We start from the raw sequence: 22,884 nt of genomic DNA on the forward strand, positions 1-22,884 counted from the left end.
AACCAGTGGTTAATAATTCAGGAAACAAGCCAGGGAACAGTGGCAGAGGCCTTTAGTCCTAGCACTTGGAGGCAGAGGCAGGTGGATCTAGGCGAGTTTGAGGCCAGCCTAGTTTACATAGTGAGTTCTGGGACAGCCAAGATCTACATCGTGAGGCCCTGTCTTGAAAAAACCAAACGGGGGAAAACCAGAAAGCTTAAGCAGAAGTCTTTTTGAGTGGTACTTCAATCAAGTATGATGACAAACAACAATTTCACGATTTACTCTTTTATTTGCACATGACTCCTGCCTGGTTCAATACTATATGTCACCCTTTTTACCTTCACAATGATCTCAGTAGATAACCACCATGATTATTTGACTCAAATGCTGCCAAGGAATATCAGCTTCGAGAACTTACGAAATGTCCCCGTGTGATCCCTTTGACTTCACTGCATGATTTCAGCGTTCACCACTTTCTTAAGTATTTGTCAGACTACCACTGAAAACTAAAGTGGACTCTGAGAATATTGTAAAAAATAAAATAAAAACAGAATTTCCCAGTTAGCTCTCTTTGCTTTGTGCTTGTGCATCAAGATGTAAACTCTCAGCTACTGCTCCAATTAAAAAACTCTGCTTACGTAAGTTGCCTTGGTCATGGTGTTTTATCACAGCCACAGAAAGGTAACTGAGACCTGGATGTGATTTAGGTTCCTGGCTGTCCCAGTTAGGGTTTCTATTGATGTAAAGAGACACCACAACCACGGCAGGTCTTATAAAGAAAAACATTCAACTGGGAATGGCTTGGCTTATAGTTTCAGAGGAGGTTTAGTCTATTATCATCATTGTGGGACATGGTGGTGTACAGGCAGACATGGTGCTGGAGGAGCTGAGAGTTCTACATCTGGATCCACAGCTACAGAAGTTGTCCATGTGTTGGGCATAGCTTGAGCACATATGAGACCTCCAAAGCCAGTCCCAATAGTGACACACTTCCTCCAACAAGGCCACACCTTCTAATAGTGCCATTCCCCAAGGGTCAAACATTTAAATACATGAGTCCATGGGGACCATACCTATTCAAACCACCATACCAGCCCAAAGTCCTGTTTTCATTTCTGAGACACTCTGACTCCATTGGCCCATTGGAAAAGATTCCATGGTTAGGTGTGAAAAGACACCATGCCTGCCGATTTGCTGCCATGCTCCCTACCATGATCATAGATTCTAACCCTTTAAAACTGTAAGCCCCAAATAAACGCCTTTTTAAAAAAATTGTCTTGGTCATGTTGTTTTATCACAACAATGGAAAAGTAACAAGACAGCTAGGTAGTGGTGGCACATGCCTTTAATCCCAGCACTTGGGAGGCAGAAGCAGGTGGATCTCTGTGAGTTCAAGGCCAGCCTGGTCTAGAGAGCGAGTTCCAGGACAGCAAAAGCTAAAATAACAACAACAACAAAAGTAACAAGACATTCAGTCACCTGAATTCAGAGTATATTTAGGCTGTAATTTAGATTACTGGTTCAAAGTCCTGTCTTCATCTCTGAGACACTCTGACCCCACTGGAAAAGACTCCATGGTTAGATATGAAAAGACACCAGGGCCAGGCATCTCACACCTGTCCACATGGTCCCAGTGCCCATATGTCCTTCTGCCTCCTTTTGGTGTTGGTGACTAGTGGATCCTTGACACTAAAAGGGGTGGGATCTGCTTCCTGGAGGGCATCAGGAAGGAAATAAGCCCACCACAGGAAACAGGGCACTGGGACAAACTTCCATACTACCACCCACGCCACCCACGACACAGAGGTTTTGGAGGGCAACCTAGCCCCACAACAGGCTGGTCCCTCTTGTGGCATGGATCCAGGAGTGGTGGGGCTACAATGCCCATGTTCATCCAGCTGAAGGGGACAGGGTTAGTCCAAAATGGTCTGAAAGTCTGAGCTTAGGGCTGGGTCAGCTGCAGCCTTAAGGATGGCCATTGTGGTCCTTGGGAGCTTCCGGCCCAGCTGTTTTTGAGCTGCAACAGAGGATGTACTCAAACTTCATTCCAAAGAGGTGAGGTAGTCCCTTAGCCTACCTGGGTCAAAATCCTGGCCATGTGTGGGCCAGGTGTGAGCAGGAGCCCCACCCAGGAACACACCACCACCACTACAGAAACCTGAGGATCCCTCCCGGCATCTAGGAAGCAGCAGAGCGGAGGAGGTGAAGGGACCAGGCAGGGATCAGAAGGTTCCTGAAAGTGAAATGTGTCACTCCATGGGCCTTTCCTGAGGTAAGAAGTAGAACAGAGGGAGCAGGAAGGCAGAAGTAGGAAGCTGTGGTCTGGAAGCCTAGCTTCACCCACATAGAGCTGCCTGAGTGGGCTCCTCTCCAGGAAAATGGAGATGGGCTTGGCATCCACAGTTTGCCTTTGGGTTCACCTAGGCACTCAGAGTTCAAGGGTAGATTTGGGAGCCATTTGGAGGGAGCTCACTTACTTGTCCTGAGAGTTCCCAGGAGACGCTTGTAGATGACAGAATGACCAGCCAGCTTGCGCAGGAAAGCTCGGTAGCAGAGCCAACGAGCAGCTTCAGGAGGAAATAAGCCAGAGGCTCCCTTGATCCTTAGTGTCATTCCTGGGGAAGCAGATGGAGGCTGAAGGGACCCAGCTGGCCACAGACCCTCATGCCCTCCAAGGCGTTCTCAGCATCCTTCTGACCTACTAGCCCCTAGGCCCAGCAATGACAGTTGACTAGCTCCTGAGTGAGTGCAGGATGCCTACCCACTGCACAAGCATGCTGGCCCTGCTCCATCCACGCACCTGCATTCTTGACCTTCAGGATGGAGTAGCAGCAGGATGCTGTTCTGAATATGATGTCCAGGAAGAATGCGGGGTTCTTCCTAACATGCTGGTCAAAGGGGAGCTGAAGCACACATGCATGGAACCTGGGCAGGAATCACAGTGTTGGGGAAGGGCCCTTGGTAAGTGTGTACACGCGTGTATACAAAAGCAAGCTCTTGTCTGGCATACATGTGAATTACACAGATTTATGGGCACCACATGCCTTGAATCATGTCATTGCACGCACAAATGAACTTACTACTACATGCACACACATACACACATACTGTGTGTGCATGAGCACATGTCTTCATACACGTGTACTGCCACAGAACTAGTCTCTTCCCAGGTGCCTCATGCACTCTCACCTCACCTCACAGCAAGGGTAAATTGCCTGGTATTGAAGTTGTGCCCAGTCTTCCACAGCACAAGCTCTTCCCACACTCAGCTCCAGTGACCAGGGAGGGGACTTAGAAGGAGGCCAGATCCACAGTGGCATAAATCTGGCCTGTGGTTGGTGTGACCGTCTGCCTCTGTTACAACTCTTTGGAGCAGCCCTCCTTTCATGAATCAGCGGAAGCCAATCCCATCCCTACAGGAAACTTCAGAAGAAAGGGCCATGCTGTGCCCCTACGGCCAGGTAAGAGACTGTGTAATGAGTGTCATGGGGTCTGGCCTAATCAACCTGACTTCAGGTGGAGATATTTCACTACCTGAAACCTGGGAATGGATCCCACTGATCAGCCACCAGCCCCAGGTCTCAGGACCAACCAAGGACAAGAGTGTCCCAGCAGCACAAGGCAATGTGTGGGACACCACGACGGCCAGGTGGCTTTGGGCTGGGTCCCTGTTACGACTTCTGCAGTGTAAGATACCATCAGCGATAGATCCAATTCTCTGCTTCCTTTCCCATCCTATGCCTTCCGAGGTGCTTTCTTGGGGGTCTCCACCCCAGCCCCTCCTGTCTCAAGATAGCCAGCCACAAGCTCTGGTCAGCACATAAGGTCATCTGTACTTCCAGCACAGGGAGACCAAAAGAGGTTCTCATCTGACAGATACAGAGCTCTGTGGAGACTCAACTGAACGCTGCTTTTTCCTAACCTCACTTCAACATACCACCCAATTAGGGGAGCAACCAGCCAGCGTTACCTTAAGCATGAAAGCCCCAGCAGACAGCATGGCTGGCATTTCTGGTCTGTGCCTCCCTCTAGTGGTGGCACAGCCCATGACTCACCTGTAGGCCTGAAGCAGGAAGATCTTGTACACGTTGATGCAGACTGTCTGGAGGCTGTTCACCTAGAGTACCAGTAGAAAGAGAACCATCAGCAACATTCCTCGGATCACAAACGAACACTTTCTGTGTTGTCAAATGGGATAAGAAAGACACTTGTATTGGAGACCCTAGAAATCCAGCCAGGCCCCCAGGTGTCATCAAGAGGGGAGGAAGCAGGAAGAAGCAGAGGCCAAAGCCTACCACAACGGCCCCTCCTAGACAGAGAACTCAGCAGCAAGGGCCTGAGAGCCCAAGGCCAAGACCAGGATCCAGGGAACCTCTCTGTGGGGAGCGATGATAGTATTGGAAAGTGATGGAGATGAGCAGGGTGGATGCTCAGGGATCCCCAGTACACATATAGATATGTCTATATGCTCTTCACACACACAGTTGCACCCATCCGCACATACACATATCCATGCACATGCCCCTGCACAAAGAACAGGACCCGCACAAAGGATCAACAGATGAGGTGGCTGCCATCTGCTTACCTGCAAGTCTAGAAACAGACTGTGACACTTCAACCGCAAAAGAGCTAAGAGCTTCTGTCGCATTTTCCTCCCAGCCTTGGAGACACGCTGGAAGTTGAGGCTGGCCTTAATTGAGGTCCGGGAGTAACTGCAGCACAAAGATATCCGACCTGTGTGATTCCCACACCAACCCCTCCTCTGAGAGACTAGCACCTCTTGCCCCCCTCGGCCACACACTGAGGTCTTCCACAGGGATGGACCTTCACACGTGGAACACACTCCAGCTCTTGGTACATGCTCACAGCACCACCCGAAGCCCCTGGGCAACCAAACCCAACCAGATGTAGTGAACAATATCCATTTTATCCAGGCTCGGGATCACCAGACATCTTCGCTCATCAGTGGCAAATAAGAGCCGTCAAAATTCACAGTTCAGAAAGAAACATGAATCATACAGGAAGCTTCTTAAGTGGTTGCAGTCTGACAGAGCACCTTCCCAGCACAGGACTGTGTGTGAGTGGAGCAGAAAATGACCTCCAGCCAGATCTCAGTGGCAGCAAACAGTAAGGAAATGCCCACAACGGTGTCAAACCACCTGCAGACTGCAGGGTGCTTCTTGGTTATCTTCAGACATGAAATTATGAGATGGGACACATGTGGGACAGAAGGTAAGGGGCGGTGCCTTCTTGTCACCCAGTGACCTTGTATCATCCTCGAAGATGAACACAGGTATAGGTGTTCTATGCATTGCGAGTGCACGCCTGTGCATGTGGATGGAGGCCAGAGGAAGGGGTGTCCTGCTCTTTCACACTCCACATTATTCCCTTGAAACGCTGAGCCTGGAGCTAGGCTGCAACCAGCCAGCCCCTATGACCAACTTTTCTCCATCTCTACCCACAGTGTCAGGGACTCAGGTGCACGTAACCACTAGCTCTTCACCTGGGATTTGAACTCAGACCCTCGTCCTTGCACAGCAAGCACTCTTAACCCCAGTTCCCTCCCCAGTTCAAGTTGAACTTCTACACATGCTTTTGAACACTTTGATGATGAAATGGGGTTTCTGCCATTCAATACTGTTTGAAAATGTGGTCTCTACACAGAATAAGGCTGCTTCCTGTGCTCTGCAGCGTCTTCTGGGCCACTGCTAAGGTCAAAGGGCAAGACAAACCGGCCTCACCACTGTAAACTCTCAAGTAAAATCTTTGGTAGTCTCTGATGTTTTTTCAGGGTAGATACGAAGATGTGGAATTACTAGGAAAAATGAATGGGTGTTCTAAGGACCATAATACAAGCGAGTGTCGCTTCCTGGAGATGCTGCCCTAGCCTGACTGACTCAAAGCTTATGGGAATACGTGCAGAGTCTAAGCACACACTAAGCCATTTTACGAGGGCTTAAGCAGCACGGATTGCTATCCAGTGAGATGTGCTTACCCAGAGTAGTCACAGAACACCTCCAGAGTCTGAGTGTCCAGCAGTAAGCCACACCAGGGAAACAGGCAGTGGGCAGGCAGCTGGTGTGGAGCTGCACCATCCAGGGCACCACTGTCCACAGGGAAGTTCACCACTGTCTTCTGCAAGTTTACCATGCAGCCGTACTCAGGAATGCCATGGACCAGGGCCCTGAGTAAGGGAGGAAACACTGGTTATGGGACCCTGGAAGTACTCGGCACATGCCACAAAAATACCTAGAGGTGTTCTGGGACCAGAGAGAGTGGGTCCTTGTGGGTACCTGACGGAACACCAGGCTTGCTCTGGACTGCAGCCTAGTGCCTGTCTTCTGTGTAAGCAATAGAGCAACAGGGCCAGCTCTATTGATGGCCATGCATCAAACAAGTGGGAAAGTCACATGATCCTCTGACGGTCGTATCTTAGCACCCATGTAGTAAGGCATCCTTTCCCTTTTACCCAAAAGCTTGTTTTCCTGTAGCTACTTTCGAGGTCCCTGTAGATGTGGATTGCTTCCCCTACCAGCAAATGCTAATAGACTGTTTGTGGGTCAGATCTCCCCGTGAGTCGAAGGCAGATTTGCACCCTTCCTCACGGTGAACTCTCAGTGGCCGTCTGGCAGTGGTCTGGCTCCTGTGCCGTGGGTGCGGCCACTTGACGTCATCTACCTGCCTGTGTACTGTAGACTCTAGTCAGTCCTTGCAGCTGCCCTGGCCAGCTCCACCTAGTGGTCCTGTCACCTAGTGACCTGACATTGATCCAGAGCCACTTCCCTGACTTCTGGAACTTTTCTCAACAGCAGCAGTGTCCTCTGTCCCAGCACGAGGGCTGTTCTCACCTGATTCTACTGACCTTGACATGCATGGCCTACTTGGGCTCGAGGACACTATGCTAGGAAGTACAGGCAGCCTGCACAGAGCCCTGCTGGGCAGATTTGGAACTGGACAGCGTTTAGTGTTTCCACCAGACAGACAGGCCAGTGGATAATGGAAACACCAACACCTCAATGGTGACAGCTTCCGAGAGCTCAGCTTAATTAACCACTTTCAGGTTTTTCCTCTCTTGTCAATTACCCTACAAACTCCACAGCGCCTGAGGGGCCTCCTCTATAATACATGATCTGAGGGAGCCTTCAAACTCTGTAGTGTCTGAGAACCTCAGTCGATGGTCCCTGCTCTGAAGCAGGGCTGCAATGCCCAATTCTAGCTTAAGCCACAAAAATTAACTTTACAACCAGATATGCCATAACCCTGACCTGATACATACTATAAACACAGCCTGGAATACACACTATAACCTACTAGTATGAATATTATTATATAAGAAAGATGACCACTCCTGAGGCAACAGCCATGTCTCAAAACACCAATGTTTGGTAAGTCCAAATTCTCTGGTCTCTTCCTAACAATCCATAAAGAAAAGTTACTCCACAGAGCCATGGACCTGTTCACCCAGTGCCTTTCCTTCATGGTGTGGTGTGAAGTCTCAAAGTTGTCAGGAATGGCTCTTGTGGTGGTGTGAATAGGTGTGGCCCCCACAGACTCATGTGTTTGAATGTTTGGTCCGTAGGGAGCGGCACTATTAGGAGGTGTGGCCTTGTTGGAGGAAGCATGTCACTGGAACAGGGCTTTGAGGTCTCCTATGCTCAAGCTAGGCCTAGTGTGGCCCACAGTTTACTTTCTGCTGCCTGCAGGTCAAAGATGTAGAACTAACTCTCACCTACCTCTCCAGCACTATGTCTTACTGCATGCTGCCATGCCTTTCACTGTGATGATAATGGACCAAACCTCTGAAATTGTGAGCCAGCCTCAACTCAATGTTTTCCTTTATAAGAGTCGCTGTGGGCCGGGCAGTGGTGGTGCACACCTTTAATCCCAGCACTAGGGAGGCAGAGGCAGGAGGATCTCTGTGAGTTTGAGACTAGCCTGGTCTACAAAGTGAGTTCCAGGACAGGCTCCAGAGCTACACAGAGGGACCCTGTCTCAAAAAAACAAACAAACAAAAAAAAGAGTTGCTGTGGTCACGGTGTCTCTTCACTAAGACAGCTGTGCTTAGGGACAGCACATCTCCCAGAAGGGCTTAGAGCCTCAGGCCTCTGGAAACAGCCCTTCTGTGGGCTCAGCTGGGAGGCATGGGGGTTACTGCCTGTTGTCTCTCAGCACATGGCATCCTCGGTGAGACCAGGCTGGACCAGCCATGGGTGCTCTATCTCTTCCTTGGTGCTGCAGGTATCCCATGCCTGGCTGCACAGGCGAGGTGCCCCTGACACTTAGTAGAGATGCCACTAGGTCTTGGTGACAACACGAGATCCAGACACAAAATCACAAACCAACTACATGTGTGGCCTCAGCCATACATACATCACAATCATACGGCAGAAACCCAGGCATGACGGTCCTTACCTAATGAAGGATTTTGCTTGGTCCAGGTGAGGTGTCACCAACAGAAAGTCATCAACAAGACGTAAAAGCAGCCTAAAATGAGACATGTTGACAGGTTTCACATAGAATTCACCCGTAAGAGATCCAAGCTAAAACATTTTAAGTATCGGAATGTGCAAAGACAAAACAAAATGGTATTTCAAAAGAAGATAAATGACAGTTTTACTGAGTTCCTAACAGAAATAGCTCTGGGACCCTTCATAGGTTTTCATGAAGTAAAGGCAATGGCCTTTACATCTTGGACATAAAGCAACTATAACACCCACTCAGTGAGCTAGAAACAATGTATGAAGATATGCCAACTCATGACCTGGACCCTTGGAGCAGTAAAAAGAAGCATTTACCCATCCTGCTGCACCTCGGCAAACAGCTTGTTCTCCATGTCTCCAAAACACAGACTGCAGAGCAGGGTGGACAGGCTGAAGCCCTGGGGGATGCCCTGGCACTGGGCATAGCACCTGGGGGTGGTGGGATGGCTATGGTCAGAAGTAGCAGCCACAGTGGGCTTCATACACACATTTGACAAACCCCCATGTATAAATATGTACACAGACATACATGAATATACACAGACATCAATCTGTAAACATGCTCAAAGACCACATATACAAACAGTATCTACTACCATCAGTTGCCAAGATCAAAAAGACACCAAATTAAGTACCACCCTCATCTCTCCCATTCCCTACTCTTACTACAACCTGGAGTGGTGGGGACTACATCCTTGTTCACTGACTCCAGGTTTTTTTTTTTTTTAATTTTAAATTTTAAGATTTTAAACAAGAATGATAAGCAATCAGGCTCTTGAACTGAATATTTATCTGGTACAATTAGTAACAGATTATTAGTGAAGAAACATTCCAGGTAATAGCCATGCGAAAATGTTAGTGCCTTCTTCGAAGAGAACATAATGGCACCCTTCAATCAAAAATACATGCTGGTGCTGGCAGGGGTGGGTGCCTTCAGATGATCAGGACAGGAAACTCACCCAGGGAACCCGTATATGAGAAAGAGTAGGTGTGAGCTGACCTTTAACCCCTTGCACTGACTCAATCCCCTCTGCTAGAGTAACTGTCAGGAAGCTCTCCAGGCACAGTGCACATAGATCTGACTTTTCAGCATATCAGGCTGACCCACATGAGGACTAAGTTAACTACCACATGGACAGACTCACAGATCTGTGCTCAGTACTATCAGGACTCAGGAGCACCCTTAGTTGTGTTTGTGAAAATACACCCAGTTGTACACTTGTAGCTTGTGGTCAGTCTCCCAGCACGCATATCTAACATTTCCAATTACATCCTAATACATAATGTGACTTTTGATAATCAGATATTTCTTGCCCTGCCTGACCTCATCTCTAAGAAGCCTGGGTGTGAGCCTGGAATTCCGCTCTGTATTGGCACTCATCATGGGCTCCTACCAGCCCAGCAAAAAGGAGCCAAGTGCATAACCAGAGTTCCATTCTCCAGGTGGAGACTTTGGGTGCAGAAGGTCCAACCAAATGTTCAGACACTCAACCTGACATCTGATCCAGACACACAAAGCATGTCTTTTTCAGGCTGATGGGCTGTTAGGCAGATCCAGCACTGAGCCAGTCTGGGCTCCCTTCACCACATCAGTGCTTTTTAAAGGGTACCCGGTCTGGCTTGTAACTCGTGGAGTCTCAGGGGGACCCAGTCATGGGTGCTACACTTCCTTCCTTGATGCTACATGTATCCCATGCCTGGCTGCACAGGGGAGGTGCCCCTGCCATTTTGTCAAAGTGACAACAGGAGCTCCAGGCATACACTGGGGCCATGCTTAGCCAGGAGCTCACAAGGCCTCATGGGTAGGCAGCCCTGTGGCTCAGCCAGCAGAAGGAGAAGAAAATTCTACAAAGGGGAGTGGGGAGGAAGGAATGAGGCAGAGGCAGCCAGTCAGATAGAGTTCTAAGTGCTGTGGCTAGTTAGCGGGCATCCTGCTTAGCAGTCAGGATGGCCTCTTCCTACCTGTACCCGCCCAGCCTCTGCCCACCCTCTGCCCATCTGCCCCATGGCCGTGCCTACTTGCCATCAATCTTCATGACATTGTTACGCATAAAGTGCAGGAAGAAGTCAAACAGGCTGCTGCTGGTCTCGTTCAAAGAGAAGCTCTAGAAAAGCAGACACATGTAGACAGAAGAGTATGAGGATGCAGAATGTTGCAGGAGGTTGCCACCAGATGCCCCCTTAAGACCAAGTGTTCACGGTAAAGTAGGGGTGGGGCCAGAGTCAAGTGACCGGGTTGAATTTGACTCAAGGTGACAGGGTATGCAACTTACAAAGCAGTGATATAACCTTTTATGTTCCTACAGCACTAGGTCTGGAAATTTGGAGCTCATACAGTACCCTAGTGAGCCAAAAGAAAATCATTCAAAGGTCTCAGTGAGTATGGCTGCCCCAAAGGTAGAATACGTACAAAGAAGGTTCCGTAGAACCATTGACTTGTGGGAGGAGATCCCCTGTGTGTGGTGTAGGGAAACACTGCCTCTGACATAATGGATCAAGATGGGGACCACAGATCAAATCCATCCAACTTGTCTACCAAAAGCAGGTGAACTGTCCTATGGTCTCCAGATCAGAACCGAGGGAGAAGATCTTTTTACCAGTTTACTGATGGGTCAGCTGGAGTTTGGGAAACAAGAGGGTAGAAAGGGCACTTCAAAGCAAGAGCATGCCCACCTTAGTAGCTATTGGGGGCCTTGGGCATGTCATGGGACTGCCACCAGGAAGAGTGGCCCTGGTCATGGGAACTCTCCACCAGGGAGCATGCTGGTCACATTTCTGCACTGAAGCAAACAGACCAGTAGAGGTGATAGGCCCCACCAGGTGGCCCATTAACGGGAAGTCCGAGGACCTGCTCAATGACAATGGAGTTTTGCAGCACACTGCCATCCGAGCCCTGTAGGTGCTTCACGAACTGGCCCATGTATGGCTGGAGGTCAGAGAGGGTGGACACCTGCAGCAAAGAAGAGGTGAATACTTGAGAGGAACCAGGCGGGCATACGGTTTTCTGGCCAGGACAGCCACAGCACAGTTCAACAACAGAACAATGCGGGGCCACTCCATCATAGAGTCTTGTAAGGAAGAGAGCGAATATAGGACCCCAGCAGGAAGAGCCACAGGAATAGCAGGTTTCACCACAGTCGGCTTTCCTCGGGTCAGATGCCCCCATAATGCTGTGGTTACCGACGATCATGACACAAGCAGCACCCCGACTTCTCCATGGAGACAGCGTGCAGACAGGAAGAAGAGCTGACAGGAATAGGGAGGGGATGGCTCCTTCATCTCCTGCAACATACTCTCTAGGATGCCTGCTTTTTATCCAGTGGCCAGCAAGACCCACGGCTCCAGACAGGATGTCAACGGAAGAAATACAGCACTATCTACTGACAGCACAGGAACAATTCCAACATGCCAGGTGTGAGGTGTCCAGATATGGGAACAGGAGTCTCTAAGTGACCCTGGATGCTCTCGAAATACTTCTGCTCCATTCTTTCCTACGTTGAGACTGAACATTGGCTTTGAGCCTTAAAATTTCCCACGTTAGGGTGCATGTGTGAGTATGGTCAAAATGCATTACACACACATATAAAGATGTCATGTTGAAACCCATTATTAAGTACAATTAACCTACAATAGCACAAAACAAAACAAAAAAAACCACGTGCTAGGTGGGTGTGCTGTAGTGCCAGGAGTAAAGTCACTCAGAGTAGTTAAAGTACAAGAATTAACCTAGAAAAGAATAGCAAGATATATAGACGACGTCTGCATTTTCAAAATAATTAAGTAACATGCTTCTAAATAACCAAGAGGCTATCAAAAATTGCAATAAATAAATAATGAAGATTTTGAACTGCAGATAATAAACTAGCAAAATGCCAGCGTGTGTACAGTACTACTTGAGGGCTCTGAAAGAGAAATGCTTAACTTCAGGTGTTTACCTGGGGTTGGTGCGATGGCCCAGCAAGGAAAGACACCTACCACCAAGCCTAAGGACCTAAGTTCAATCCCCAGATCCACGTAGTGGACGGAGAAAACTAACTCCCACACGTTGTCCTCTAGCCTCTGCAGAGGCATGATGGGTGCTCTGGCCAGAGCAGGGAAGGAATTGTCTGGGTGTAGTAATTATGAATATGCCCTTGGTGCAGAAGCCACATGGCCACTGCATATATCACACATATATAGTTAAAGTTTGCCTGTGAGTCTTGTGTGTCCTACATACAGGGAAAGGAAGTCACCTTGCACCTCTCTCAGGCCTGAACTCTGTGCAAATTCCTCCACCTTTGAACCTGCAGGCCCCACCTGCCTACTGAAGAGGACATTGATGTGCAAATGAACAAGCTGTCCCAGAGCATGGGGGGACAGCTGCAGACACTGGGTTAGATATTGCAGATGGTTGCAGATATAAGCTCCATTGGGAGTCCTGTAGAGGGAGGCAGGCTGGGGTCAGACAAATGATTACTGGCACCATGGACACCGAAGTCACAGACAGGCCCTCGTACGAACATGCCAGAAATGTGGATCTGTCACAGCCTCACTGTGTCACTGACAGATCCCAGATAGTCATGACATGAGAAGCCTGTGCCACCAACATGCTCACAGCATAGATAAAAGTCCACAGGAAAAGTTACCTGTTTCCTAAAGGACTTGTAGACTTGGCCTTGGCAATCTTTTTGGACCACTGCATACTGGCGGATATAGTACGTGTTCTCTGAGCGTCTGATCATATTCGCTACAACCTCCACAAGCTTGTCCTGGGGGATGGCATCATATGCCCCAGTCACATCTGCCTGTGGAACACATGTGAACACTACTAAGCATGGTTGGGCCCAGGCCCAGAGGTCCTGCTGGCTCTGTCTTTAGTATCTGGGTTCCAACCATTTTTAAGCAAACCTGCAGGAGATAGAGAAAAACACAAGAAAGATACTCCATGCTCCTGTACCAGCCTAGCCACACATGTCCATCCCACAAATTTCCTGTTCCAGACAAAGGACCCTGGGATATAGCAAGCCTACATTCCTCTCTCTAGCCCTTCACCCCAGATTGAGGACCCTAGGATAAGAAAAGCCTACATTCTCCTTGCAGAGCCCTAGAGCCTACAAGGGCCCCTGCCTAACCAAGATACTGAAGCATCCAGGCCCTGGTGGTAGAGTCAAGCATGGCTACTTCTCTGAATGGGATTCTCCTACAGGGTGGATCCCAGAGGAGTTGGAGTGTACTGTCCAGAGAACCCATACAGAGCTCAAGGCTATTCTGGGAGCTGGTTATCCCAGAAGAATGGGGTCCCCCTGCTCCTAAGAGAATGGAAGGCCATGGCATCTTTGGCCTACGTGTGGTAGCAGGCCAACACTCTCAATCACCAGCTTGAGCCTACAATAGGGTCACCCAGTGTTGGCTGCTCCAAGGAGGTCCCTAGAGCCCAGACCACGAGAGCAAATGTGATAGACAGGAGTCCAAATGACCACCTTAACAAAGTACAGCCTGGGTGCCGGGTCCAGAGTGCGCACACGCAGCACGAATGTCCGCCACGTCCTGTAGATGTCATTCAAGCCCAGTACAGAAGCACCCAGAAGGTTAGGATGTTTTTTCCCTTCATAGTTGAGCACGCTGAACAGAGTCTTGAGACGTTTGTTGAAATGCCGGGCCTGGGCCAGGCTCACAGAAGACACATTAGAAAGGGACCTGGCAGACTGTCCCAGAGCACCCTGATTTCTCAGAATAGACTCCTGTAGCCCAGAGTCTTGGAAGACTTATCCCACTAAGTCACTTGACTGCATTTGGGACACTCACCCAACCTGTCCCAACCTGTTCTCACCCACCACCAAGGGCACTGCCTTCCGGAGACATGTCCACTGGGGGTCAGGCTCAGGATCATCTTCACTCATAAAGGTCCTCCAGGCATCAATAGCTTTACTTTGTCCCCTGAGGCATTACTAAGGACAAAGTCACTCTACACACCTTACATAGGCACTGGGAGGGGTCAGAGCTGTTATGGACATCCAGCTGTGGGAGGCAGTTGCTCCATGGTTACTTTGGCCTCTAGCATGGAGGCCATATAGTGCCTACCCTACATGGCGGGATCCCTGAGGTACCTCCAAGGTTTATGTCCCAAGCCCTCTGGCTCTTGAGACCATCTCCCATCTCTAGGGCCTTCCCATATGCTGAACTTTTGGACTCAGGAACAATCATGTCCTCCTCCTCCCTCTTCTGTCTACCCAGAGCTTAGAACTTCCTGAGCCTTTGCGTAAGTCAGAGCATAGGCTCAACCACAGTACAGGAGCCAAGTGCAGTCACCTGCTTCTCTTTGCCAAAGGCTCTGGTGCCCATGCTAAAACTCATGTTCACAATGGGCCGGAGACCATTGGGCTTGGGGATGAAACGCAGTCTGCAGATGGGCATGGCTGGCCAGGCCTCGCGGTGCCGCCTGACCTCCTCTGGCGATAGCTCCCGCAGCTGTACTCTCTCAAGGTGTTGCCTGTTACAGAGAGCATTGTGGAGTTACGACATGAGCATGTGGTAAATTCGAGAGACACATCCCACCAGGGTGGTTAGGAACTTGGATCATTTGACAGCTTGCCATGCTGTGGGGCTACATCCAGGATCACAGCAACCCACACCAACTGTCTGAACAGGGTATGTGACGTAGCTGTGTGGGCACCTGGGACATCTGGCCCCACAGTCTGTCCTCAGTATTCCCTTCTTGGGGTGGTCCAGTTGGCCAGGATACTTTTGAAGCAATCTGCTGCACTCTATGGATATCCTGGCTTAGATACAGGTGTGAAAGCAAAAAGCATCCCTGCCCGCCCCAGGTCATATGTGCCAAAGCGCTCAGGAAGCCCTGTGATGGCTGCTAAGGATCCCACAAGCACAGGTAATACATAGGTAGGGTGGACCTCATGAAACATAGAGCTGGGTGGTGATGGCACACACCTTTAATCCCAGTCCTCAGGAGGCAGAAGCAGGGGTATCTCTGAGTTCAAGGCCAGCCTGCTCTACAGAGCTAGTTTCAGGACAGCCAGGGCTACCCAGAGAAACCTTGGTTAACATGGTAGTCTGCTCTCCGCAGGCCTTGCCTGCCATCTACTCTGCCTCCCCAGCTTGGCCTGTGTACCTTCCACTGGGACAGCAAATCCCAGCTCAATAAGCAAAGAACCTCAGCCACTCAGAGCCCCTGCCAGCTCTCAGGGTGGACCCTTTGTGGTTTTCCACTGAGGAGGCTCCTCATAGGTACTTCCTTCAGGAGTGAACGGAAGGTGGAACCGATCTGACCCATGCACCAAACAGGTAGCTGCTCTGTCCTGTTTGGTATGAATTCCTCCTACGCCAAGGATCCTATAGATGGTATAGGTCCAATTTAGGATTTTACAGGCAGGAAAGCAGGATCTCCAGTCCATGACTACATGGAGTCTATGTCCTGAAGGTCCATGGGCAGGCTTGCAGGTGCCATACACTGTTGGAGTCTGTGTATGTAAACAGCAGACACGGATAACAGAGATCTTGTGTGGTACCTGACTCCAATGCTCTGCAGCTTGCTCCACACACTCTTACGGTAGAAGAAGAGCTGGTTCTTCTGGAATGTGGTCTCTGTGATGTAAAAGAATGACCTAAGCAGCTCTACCACGTATGTGTCCATCAGCCAGAACAGGAACATAGCCAGGATCCTTTCCCTCATACGGTGCTCTTCAGCTGGGACACGGTTCTTTCCTGAAAATAGTAGATATTCAACACCCATGACTTACCCCAGCATGGAAGCCATGGGACCCCAAAATGAGCCCACGAGGTGTTAGAATGGACATGCTGGGTTCTAATAAAATATATTAGATAAATATAATAAATATATCAATAAACTAGTTTAACCTTTTTTGTGTGTGCTTTTTTTTTTTTTTTTTTTTTTTTTTTTTTTTTTTTTAAAGCATGTTGTAAACCAGAGTTCCCTGACAAAGCCATGTCAGTGATGGGATCTGGCAGGCCTATTGACTAGAGATGAAATGCTGCTGACTGAGCGTAAAATGCTCAGCCATCTTTCACTTCTCCAACGGCCATTCACTTCCAACTTCTGAATCTGACCTAGCACCTTTGTGACTATCCAGTGAATCTTTTGGGATGGACTGACTTTGCAGACCCTAGCTTCTACCAACTCTAAAGCTAAGAATGTCTTCAGGTAGGGGTTAGGGACACTGCTCAGTTGGTAAAGTGCTTGCTCTAGAGGCATGAAAACCGAGTTCTATCATCAGAACCCACGTTATAAAAGCTAGCTGTGGGGACTTGTGCCTGTAATCCCAGTGCTAAGGATGCAAAGACAAACGGATCCTATCTGAATCAGTGACTCCAGGCGATTAAAGATGACTCCTGATGTCAACCTCAGGCCGCCACACACATGCACAGGCAAACTTCAATGGGTATTGAGGCTGTTCTACAGGGTCACAGACTACACACTCACTGCCACTGAGCAGTGCAGTTCAGAGACACGTAGGACCAAGCGGAGAACAGGCTACTCTTATTGTCATTCTAGACACGTGGGTTCAGTGCTCCATGGGCTATGATAGCTGTCCTTCTGAGGACCTCTGAAGATCTCCAGATACCATGGGGGCCTGCTTTATCCAGATAAAGCTGAGTTTACCAGCAGTGATGACCATGAGGGAAACTTGTGCAGGAGAAGGGGAATCCCAGAAGGAGGGATAAGACAGAAGACAGAATGAACAAAGAAAGAAGGACTCAGGGGCTGGAGAGATACCTCAGTGGTTAAGAGCACTGGCTGCTCTTGCAGAGGTTCTCAATTTTTTTCTCAGCATGTGGTAGTTCACAACCTCCTGTAACTCCAGTTCCGTGAGATCTGACACCCTCATCTGGTCTGCTCCAGCACCAGGCATGGATGGCATGGTACACATACATACATTCAGGCAAAACACTCATATACATAAAATAATCATTAAAAACAAATAAATGTAGAAAATGGTGTGGAAGTTTAAAACTAAATAAGCAGTGGTCTCAAAACACAAGAGTGATGTTTAACTTGGGAGCAGAGAGACTGAAGGCAGAGCTAAATCAGCAGAGAGATAGGAAGCTAGTGGAAATGCTGACCAGAGTTGGAGCACATCAAGGCTCAAATGTCAGGTGACCGCCGGCAAAGAGCAGTGCACAGAACTTCTCTCTCAAATGTGAAAACAGAATAAAGACATGTGAGCAAGGAAAGGCACTTTACAATCACTCAGACAGCAAGACACGGGGGTGGGGTGGGGTGCAGCAAGAATCAAAAGCAAATGGGTTGAAGAAATGGCTCAGCTGTGAAGACACTGGCTGCTTTTTCAGAGAACTAGGGTTTGATTCCCAGCATCCACATGGTGGCTCTCAATTGTGTCTGTAACTCCCATCAAGGAATCCAATGCTCTCTTCTGGCTTCCATGGGTCCTTGGCATTCAAGAGGTACACAGACACACAAGCAAAACCCCTACACACATAAAAAAAAAATAAAACTAGTGATAGCAAACTGGAAGTAACAGAAGCAGCACATTCAGACACATTTCTTCTTGAAAGAAAGGAAGCAAGCAAGCTCGGCTTTCCAGCAGAGTGACAATTGTCAGGCTGGCCTGGCAATATATAAGAAATTCACTTGCATGCTGTGGAAAAGATCCATCTGAACTATAAGAATGTGAAAAAAGCAAAACTTAGAGGAAGAGACACAGCAAGGACACCAAAAGCAAGCCCAGTTCAGTCAGTCTGAGCAGCTGACAAACTCAGCTACCAAGCGGGCTTACACACCTGCAATCCACTTCTCTGGAAGCCAAGGCAGGAAACAGGGCTGCAAATCTGAGGGCAGCCTGAGCAACTTAGCGAAAACCTGTCTCAGAAAAAAAAAACAACAACTTTACATTAAAAAAAAAAAAATCACTACAGATATACTATCCTGGCAATCAAAGATTCTCTAATTAGAAAGATAAAAATTCCAGCTGGGTGTGGCAGATCTCTGTGAGTTCAAGGTCAGCCTTGTTTACAAACAAGTTACAGGCCAGCTAGGACTAGATAGTAAGACCTTGTCTCAAACAAATAAAATAAATAAAAACTTATAACTAGTACATACACTTAACAATGTTGCGTATGAATACCACCAGAACAAGAAGAAATTGTTGTCCAGTCAGAGACAGAGATATCCACCTCTCTTCCTATTTCACGGCCTGGAAGGATGTGCATGTTTCCTATATATACCTGACATAGTGAACACAAAAACCTCAGGATTCAGAAATACCATGAACTTAGGAAAACTGGCTGTGCAGAAGTGCACGTTTCCAGCACCTTCAAATAACTGGTATTATACAGACTGTAACACCAGAGTTCAAAGTCAATTTAAAAGGAAAATTCAAAATATTTCACACATTTGGAATTAAAAAAAAAAATCCCAGGTAATAAATACATCAAAACAACAACAACAACAACAACAACAAAACACACCAAAAACAATGGAAGGTGGGAAATGCCTCTAAACCACTGATACCAAAATTACCACACATGGAAGCACAAGGTGCAGCTAAGGCAGTATCCAGAAGGAAATGTGTAGCCAAACACCCAACCCATAATGACAGAAAACAACAACAACAAAAACCTGAAGCGGCAGGAATAAAGTTCTAAAGAAAAGTCCAGAGAAACCGAAGGTCAAAGGGTTCTTGAAACAGAAGAGACATGTTCAAACTCATCTGGAAAAGCAATCATAAGGCTGGATCTGGGCAGGGTCCCATCTAAGCAAGCAGCAGCTTGTGTCCAGAATAAGGAGAGTTGCTATCTCTGTCTTAGGATGTGTGAGGGGCTGTGTATCTCCTTTCCTCTGGAGATGTCTCGGTAACCCTGGGCAACAGATACTGACAGCTGGGGGTCAGGGAGCCCGGAGCTGTATAGGAATGACAGTGTACATCAGGCAGGATGACTTACAAAGGCCACAGAGGCTCTGTGCTGCAGTTGGGAGAGCCAGGTATGTATTTTTAAAGGCTCGCATTGGAGCTCCCAAGGATCAGCCACAGTGGGTAAACATGGCTCTGCCATCTTTTCCCCATAAGCTGTAAATATCCTAGGAGTTTGGGAGAGGGGGGAACAGGATAGGGAGTGTGGTCCTTTCCATACATGCACAGATTGATGACAGGAAGGTTGTCTGGGATGGGCCAACCTCAACATTAAACCAGGCAAGGGAGGGCACAGGAGTCCTGGCTCTACAACCTCCCAAGTAACACAAACAGCCCCCCTTTATGCAGCAGGCTCGGCTCTCCTTTCTCGGGTCCCTTCCCATACCTAAGATGGGACAGGGATCTTCACTGTAGGAAGTCTTTCATTTATTTCTCCTCCCTCCCCTTTTTGGACTGAGTAGCTGCAGCATTATAGCTTAAGTGTACAACTGCACTGGGTGAACCCCAAGAACCCTTAGACCTGGGGAGCCTCACTTCCCACCAGGACAAATGGGTTCCTGGGCTGACCTGACATTGTTATCATCGAGGCACTGCTCCACGAGGGGATCACGAATAACCTGGAGGAGCTCTCCAGGTGCCAATATTTCTATCCACTATGCACCCCACCTGCTTATCTGCTCACCACAGTGCTGTGGGATGTATGGCAAATGTGTTGCTGATTAATCAATAAAACACTGATTGGCCGTTGGCTAGGCAGGAAGTATAGGCGGGGCAAGGAGGAGAATAAAGCTGGGAAGTGGAAGGCTGAGTCAGAGAGACACTGCCAGCCGCCACGATGAGAAACAGCTTGTGAAGATGCCGGTAAGCCACGAGCCATGTGGCAAAGTATAGATGAAAGGAAATGGATTAATTTAAGCTGTAAGAACAGTTAGCAAGAAGCCTGCCACGGCCATACAGTTTGTAACCAATATAAGTCTCTGTGTTTACTTGATTGGGTCTGAGGCTGTGGGACTGGCAGGTGAGAGAGATTTGCCCTGACCATGGGCCAGGCAAGAAAAACTCTAGCTACACCACAGTGTCCCCAGCACTGAGAACCTGCCCCAGGACTTGGACAAGAAACTTGGTTAGCACAAACTGGGCTGGAGGGAGCTTGGAGTCAGAGATAAATCAGATGGAACTTGCCCAACCATTGACTGCATAAAGCCACTGCGCCACTGAGGGCGTGGGCTCTTGGCATTCATCGTCTCCCTTTTCTGGGCCCCTACTGCATTCAGCTGGAGACCAGCCCTGCTCACCTGGACTGCTGCGAAGCCAGAGGCAGTCCTCTACTTTCATCTTCCACATCAGCTCCTGCAGTGAGAGCTTGCCATACTTCCCCAAGGAGATGAACTGCTTCACGTTCTTAAAAAAGCGGCGCTCGTTGTGCCTGGTACCCCAGAGACCTGAAGGCACCAGCTTTCGGATACAGGCCCGCAGAAAACCATATACCTGCCAGGGACTGTTGTGTAGGCGGAGCAAATCAACGAGGTGCGATGGGCTGGTGTCCAAGGCATCTGCCACCTGGTCGGTTGCTGCCCGAAACCTACAATGTGACCTGAGGAGTTTGACATAGGAGCACCTTGCATGGTTCACAAGCAGCTGCTGGAATAAGGGCCGCATCTGCCAATAACGCCTTGAGAGGCGGCGTGTCCCACAGAGTGGTCCAGGCCTCACACCTAGAAAGATGATCTCCACCAGTCTCCTGGCCCCAGTCAAGCTAGGCTGGAGGTTGTTGAGTAGAAACGAGGGGTGCAGCCTCTCTCGGTCACCTCCCCTGGAGTAGAGGAAGCGTTTGGTCTCAGTAAATGGTCTGAGCTGAAAGGCTTCTTGGCCTAGTGGTGACTGCAGGGATGTGGAACTGGGCTTGTGCTTAGAGCACATTGACCCAGAGAGACTCAAGCCAGGCGCCTTTCCTCTGGAAGACAAGTCTTCCTTGGTAGCTATACTAGTAGGCACCGTGGGGGTCTCGGCAGGACTTGGGTCTGATGGGGTTGGAACTGCCTGCCTGCCGGGTCCCTTCTCCAGTCTCAGGGCCAGATCACGCCTGACCTTCTTAGATGAAGGCACACTTTTATCGGTGATGCTGAGATGCCGTTTCGCACCTCGAGATGGCAAGAGCAGGGGTTTCCATGATTCTTGGTGACTGCTGTTCCTGACCTGGTGTGTGGATCCAAAATTAGTAAAATTCCTACCCACTGGTCGTGTGGGCCTGTAGCTGAGGGGCACAGCGAGCCTGGTATTCGCAGTGGCACATATTTGGTACAGAGGTGGGCCGCACACCTGATAGGCACAGCTCGGGGCCACCAGCAGGTAGAGCGCACAGCGCGCCAGCAGGTAGACCAGTAGGTCGTTGCCCACTCGGCTCAACAGAAGCATCCATGCACTACTGACGCGCAGACTATCAGTCACCGAGTTGGGCAAGTAGCTGCGCACGCTGGTTGTGAAGGCCATGGGAGGCCCGCCTTGGGGCCCGTTAAGCAGTGCGAAGCCAAAAGCCAGCACGTTCCTCTCGCCTTTCACGCAGAGTCTCTGCACGACTCTGGCCACCAGCTCCTTCAGGGATGACACCTGTTAAGAAGAAGGACTTAACATGTGAGCTAGGAGCGCTGTCCTGCGTCCTCCCGGCTTTCCGCCCCCGACCCACAGGGATCCCACCCGGAGGCCCACCTGGTGGAAGGAAAGGCCAGCAGGTGGAGGCTGCGAGCCCCAGGGCACACACACTAGGCAGTGGGCCACCAACGTGCAGAAGGCCTTTGGGTCCCCGGGTTGTACAAGTTTACTGCCCTCAAGCCCCAGGCGCCGCAAGAAGATTGCCAGCGGCAGGACCTCGCGGTATTGGCTGCGCAACAGAGAGCGCACGGCTCGGCAACCGGGCGCGCGCAGCATCGCGCTCAAGGTCTGGCCGGGCCTCCCACGTGCGGGAACTTCGATACAGGGCTGCGCTCAGAAAAGCGTCGGGATCCCGGACATGGAGAGCCCTTGGCGGAAGAAGGCGGGGTCGGACGGAGGAAGGGGCGGAATCCAAGCGGACCAAGCGTGGTAGCGGAAGGGGCGGGGTTGCACCAATAGCTCTTTTCTGTCGGTGGGCCCACAGCTGGCGCTTAAGACTACCGGCCAGGTGTGTTCCCCCAGCCGAGTTCAAGGGTTGCAGGAAATGTAGGAGTAACAGAGGGAGGCGCGGTCACGAAGGGTTGCCCTCCACAGAAAGCTTTTCGGTCCCCTTTCCGCTCCGAGCTGGGGGTCCCAGTAGTCTAGACTGGGGCGGGGTCGCAAGCAAAGACACCTGTCCTTCATTTATTGAAGATTGCGTAGGCAGAGGAACCTAAGGCCCACCCTGCTCCAGAGCCGGCTGCTGCTGCCTGCGAGTTCGGTGCCGACAGTGGGTGGTGGCAGTCTCAGTTCTTTCCAGTCAGGCTTCATAATTACGGCCGGAATTCTACTGTACAGGTTCTTAAAGCTTTATTGTGGTCCTGCCATAAGCTCAGCTCCCAAATAGGTTC

At 49.6% G+C, this 22,884-nt stretch overlaps 1 protein-coding gene across 1 annotated transcript; it reads right to left on the reverse strand.

The window, feature by feature from the left end:
* Positions 1-251: 251 nt before the first annotated feature.
* On the reverse strand, positions 252-22,347 carry Tert (telomerase reverse transcriptase). The gene is made up of 16 exons (XM_059276244.1): positions 22,052-22,347; positions 20,641-21,952; positions 15,965-16,160; positions 14,751-14,931; positions 13,922-14,101; positions 13,088-13,246; positions 11,311-11,412; positions 10,482-10,567; positions 8,778-8,891; positions 8,395-8,466; positions 5,978-6,166; positions 4,568-4,694; positions 4,038-4,099; positions 2,783-2,907; positions 2,460-2,597; positions 252-1,999 (listed from the first exon to the last, which is right to left on the reverse strand). Exons 1-16 carry the CDS (start codon positions 22,268-22,270, stop codon positions 1,896-1,898), a joined length of 3,366 nt encoding a protein of 1,121 aa, XP_059132227.1. The 5' UTR covers positions 22,271-22,347; the 3' UTR covers positions 252-1,895.
* Positions 22,348-22,884: the final 537 nt, after the last annotated feature.

Source organism: Peromyscus eremicus, chromosome 11, assembly GCF_949786415.1.
Source record: "Peromyscus eremicus chromosome 11, PerEre_H2_v1, whole genome shotgun sequence".
Taxonomy (NCBI): domain Eukaryota; kingdom Metazoa; phylum Chordata; class Mammalia; order Rodentia; family Cricetidae; genus Peromyscus; species Peromyscus eremicus.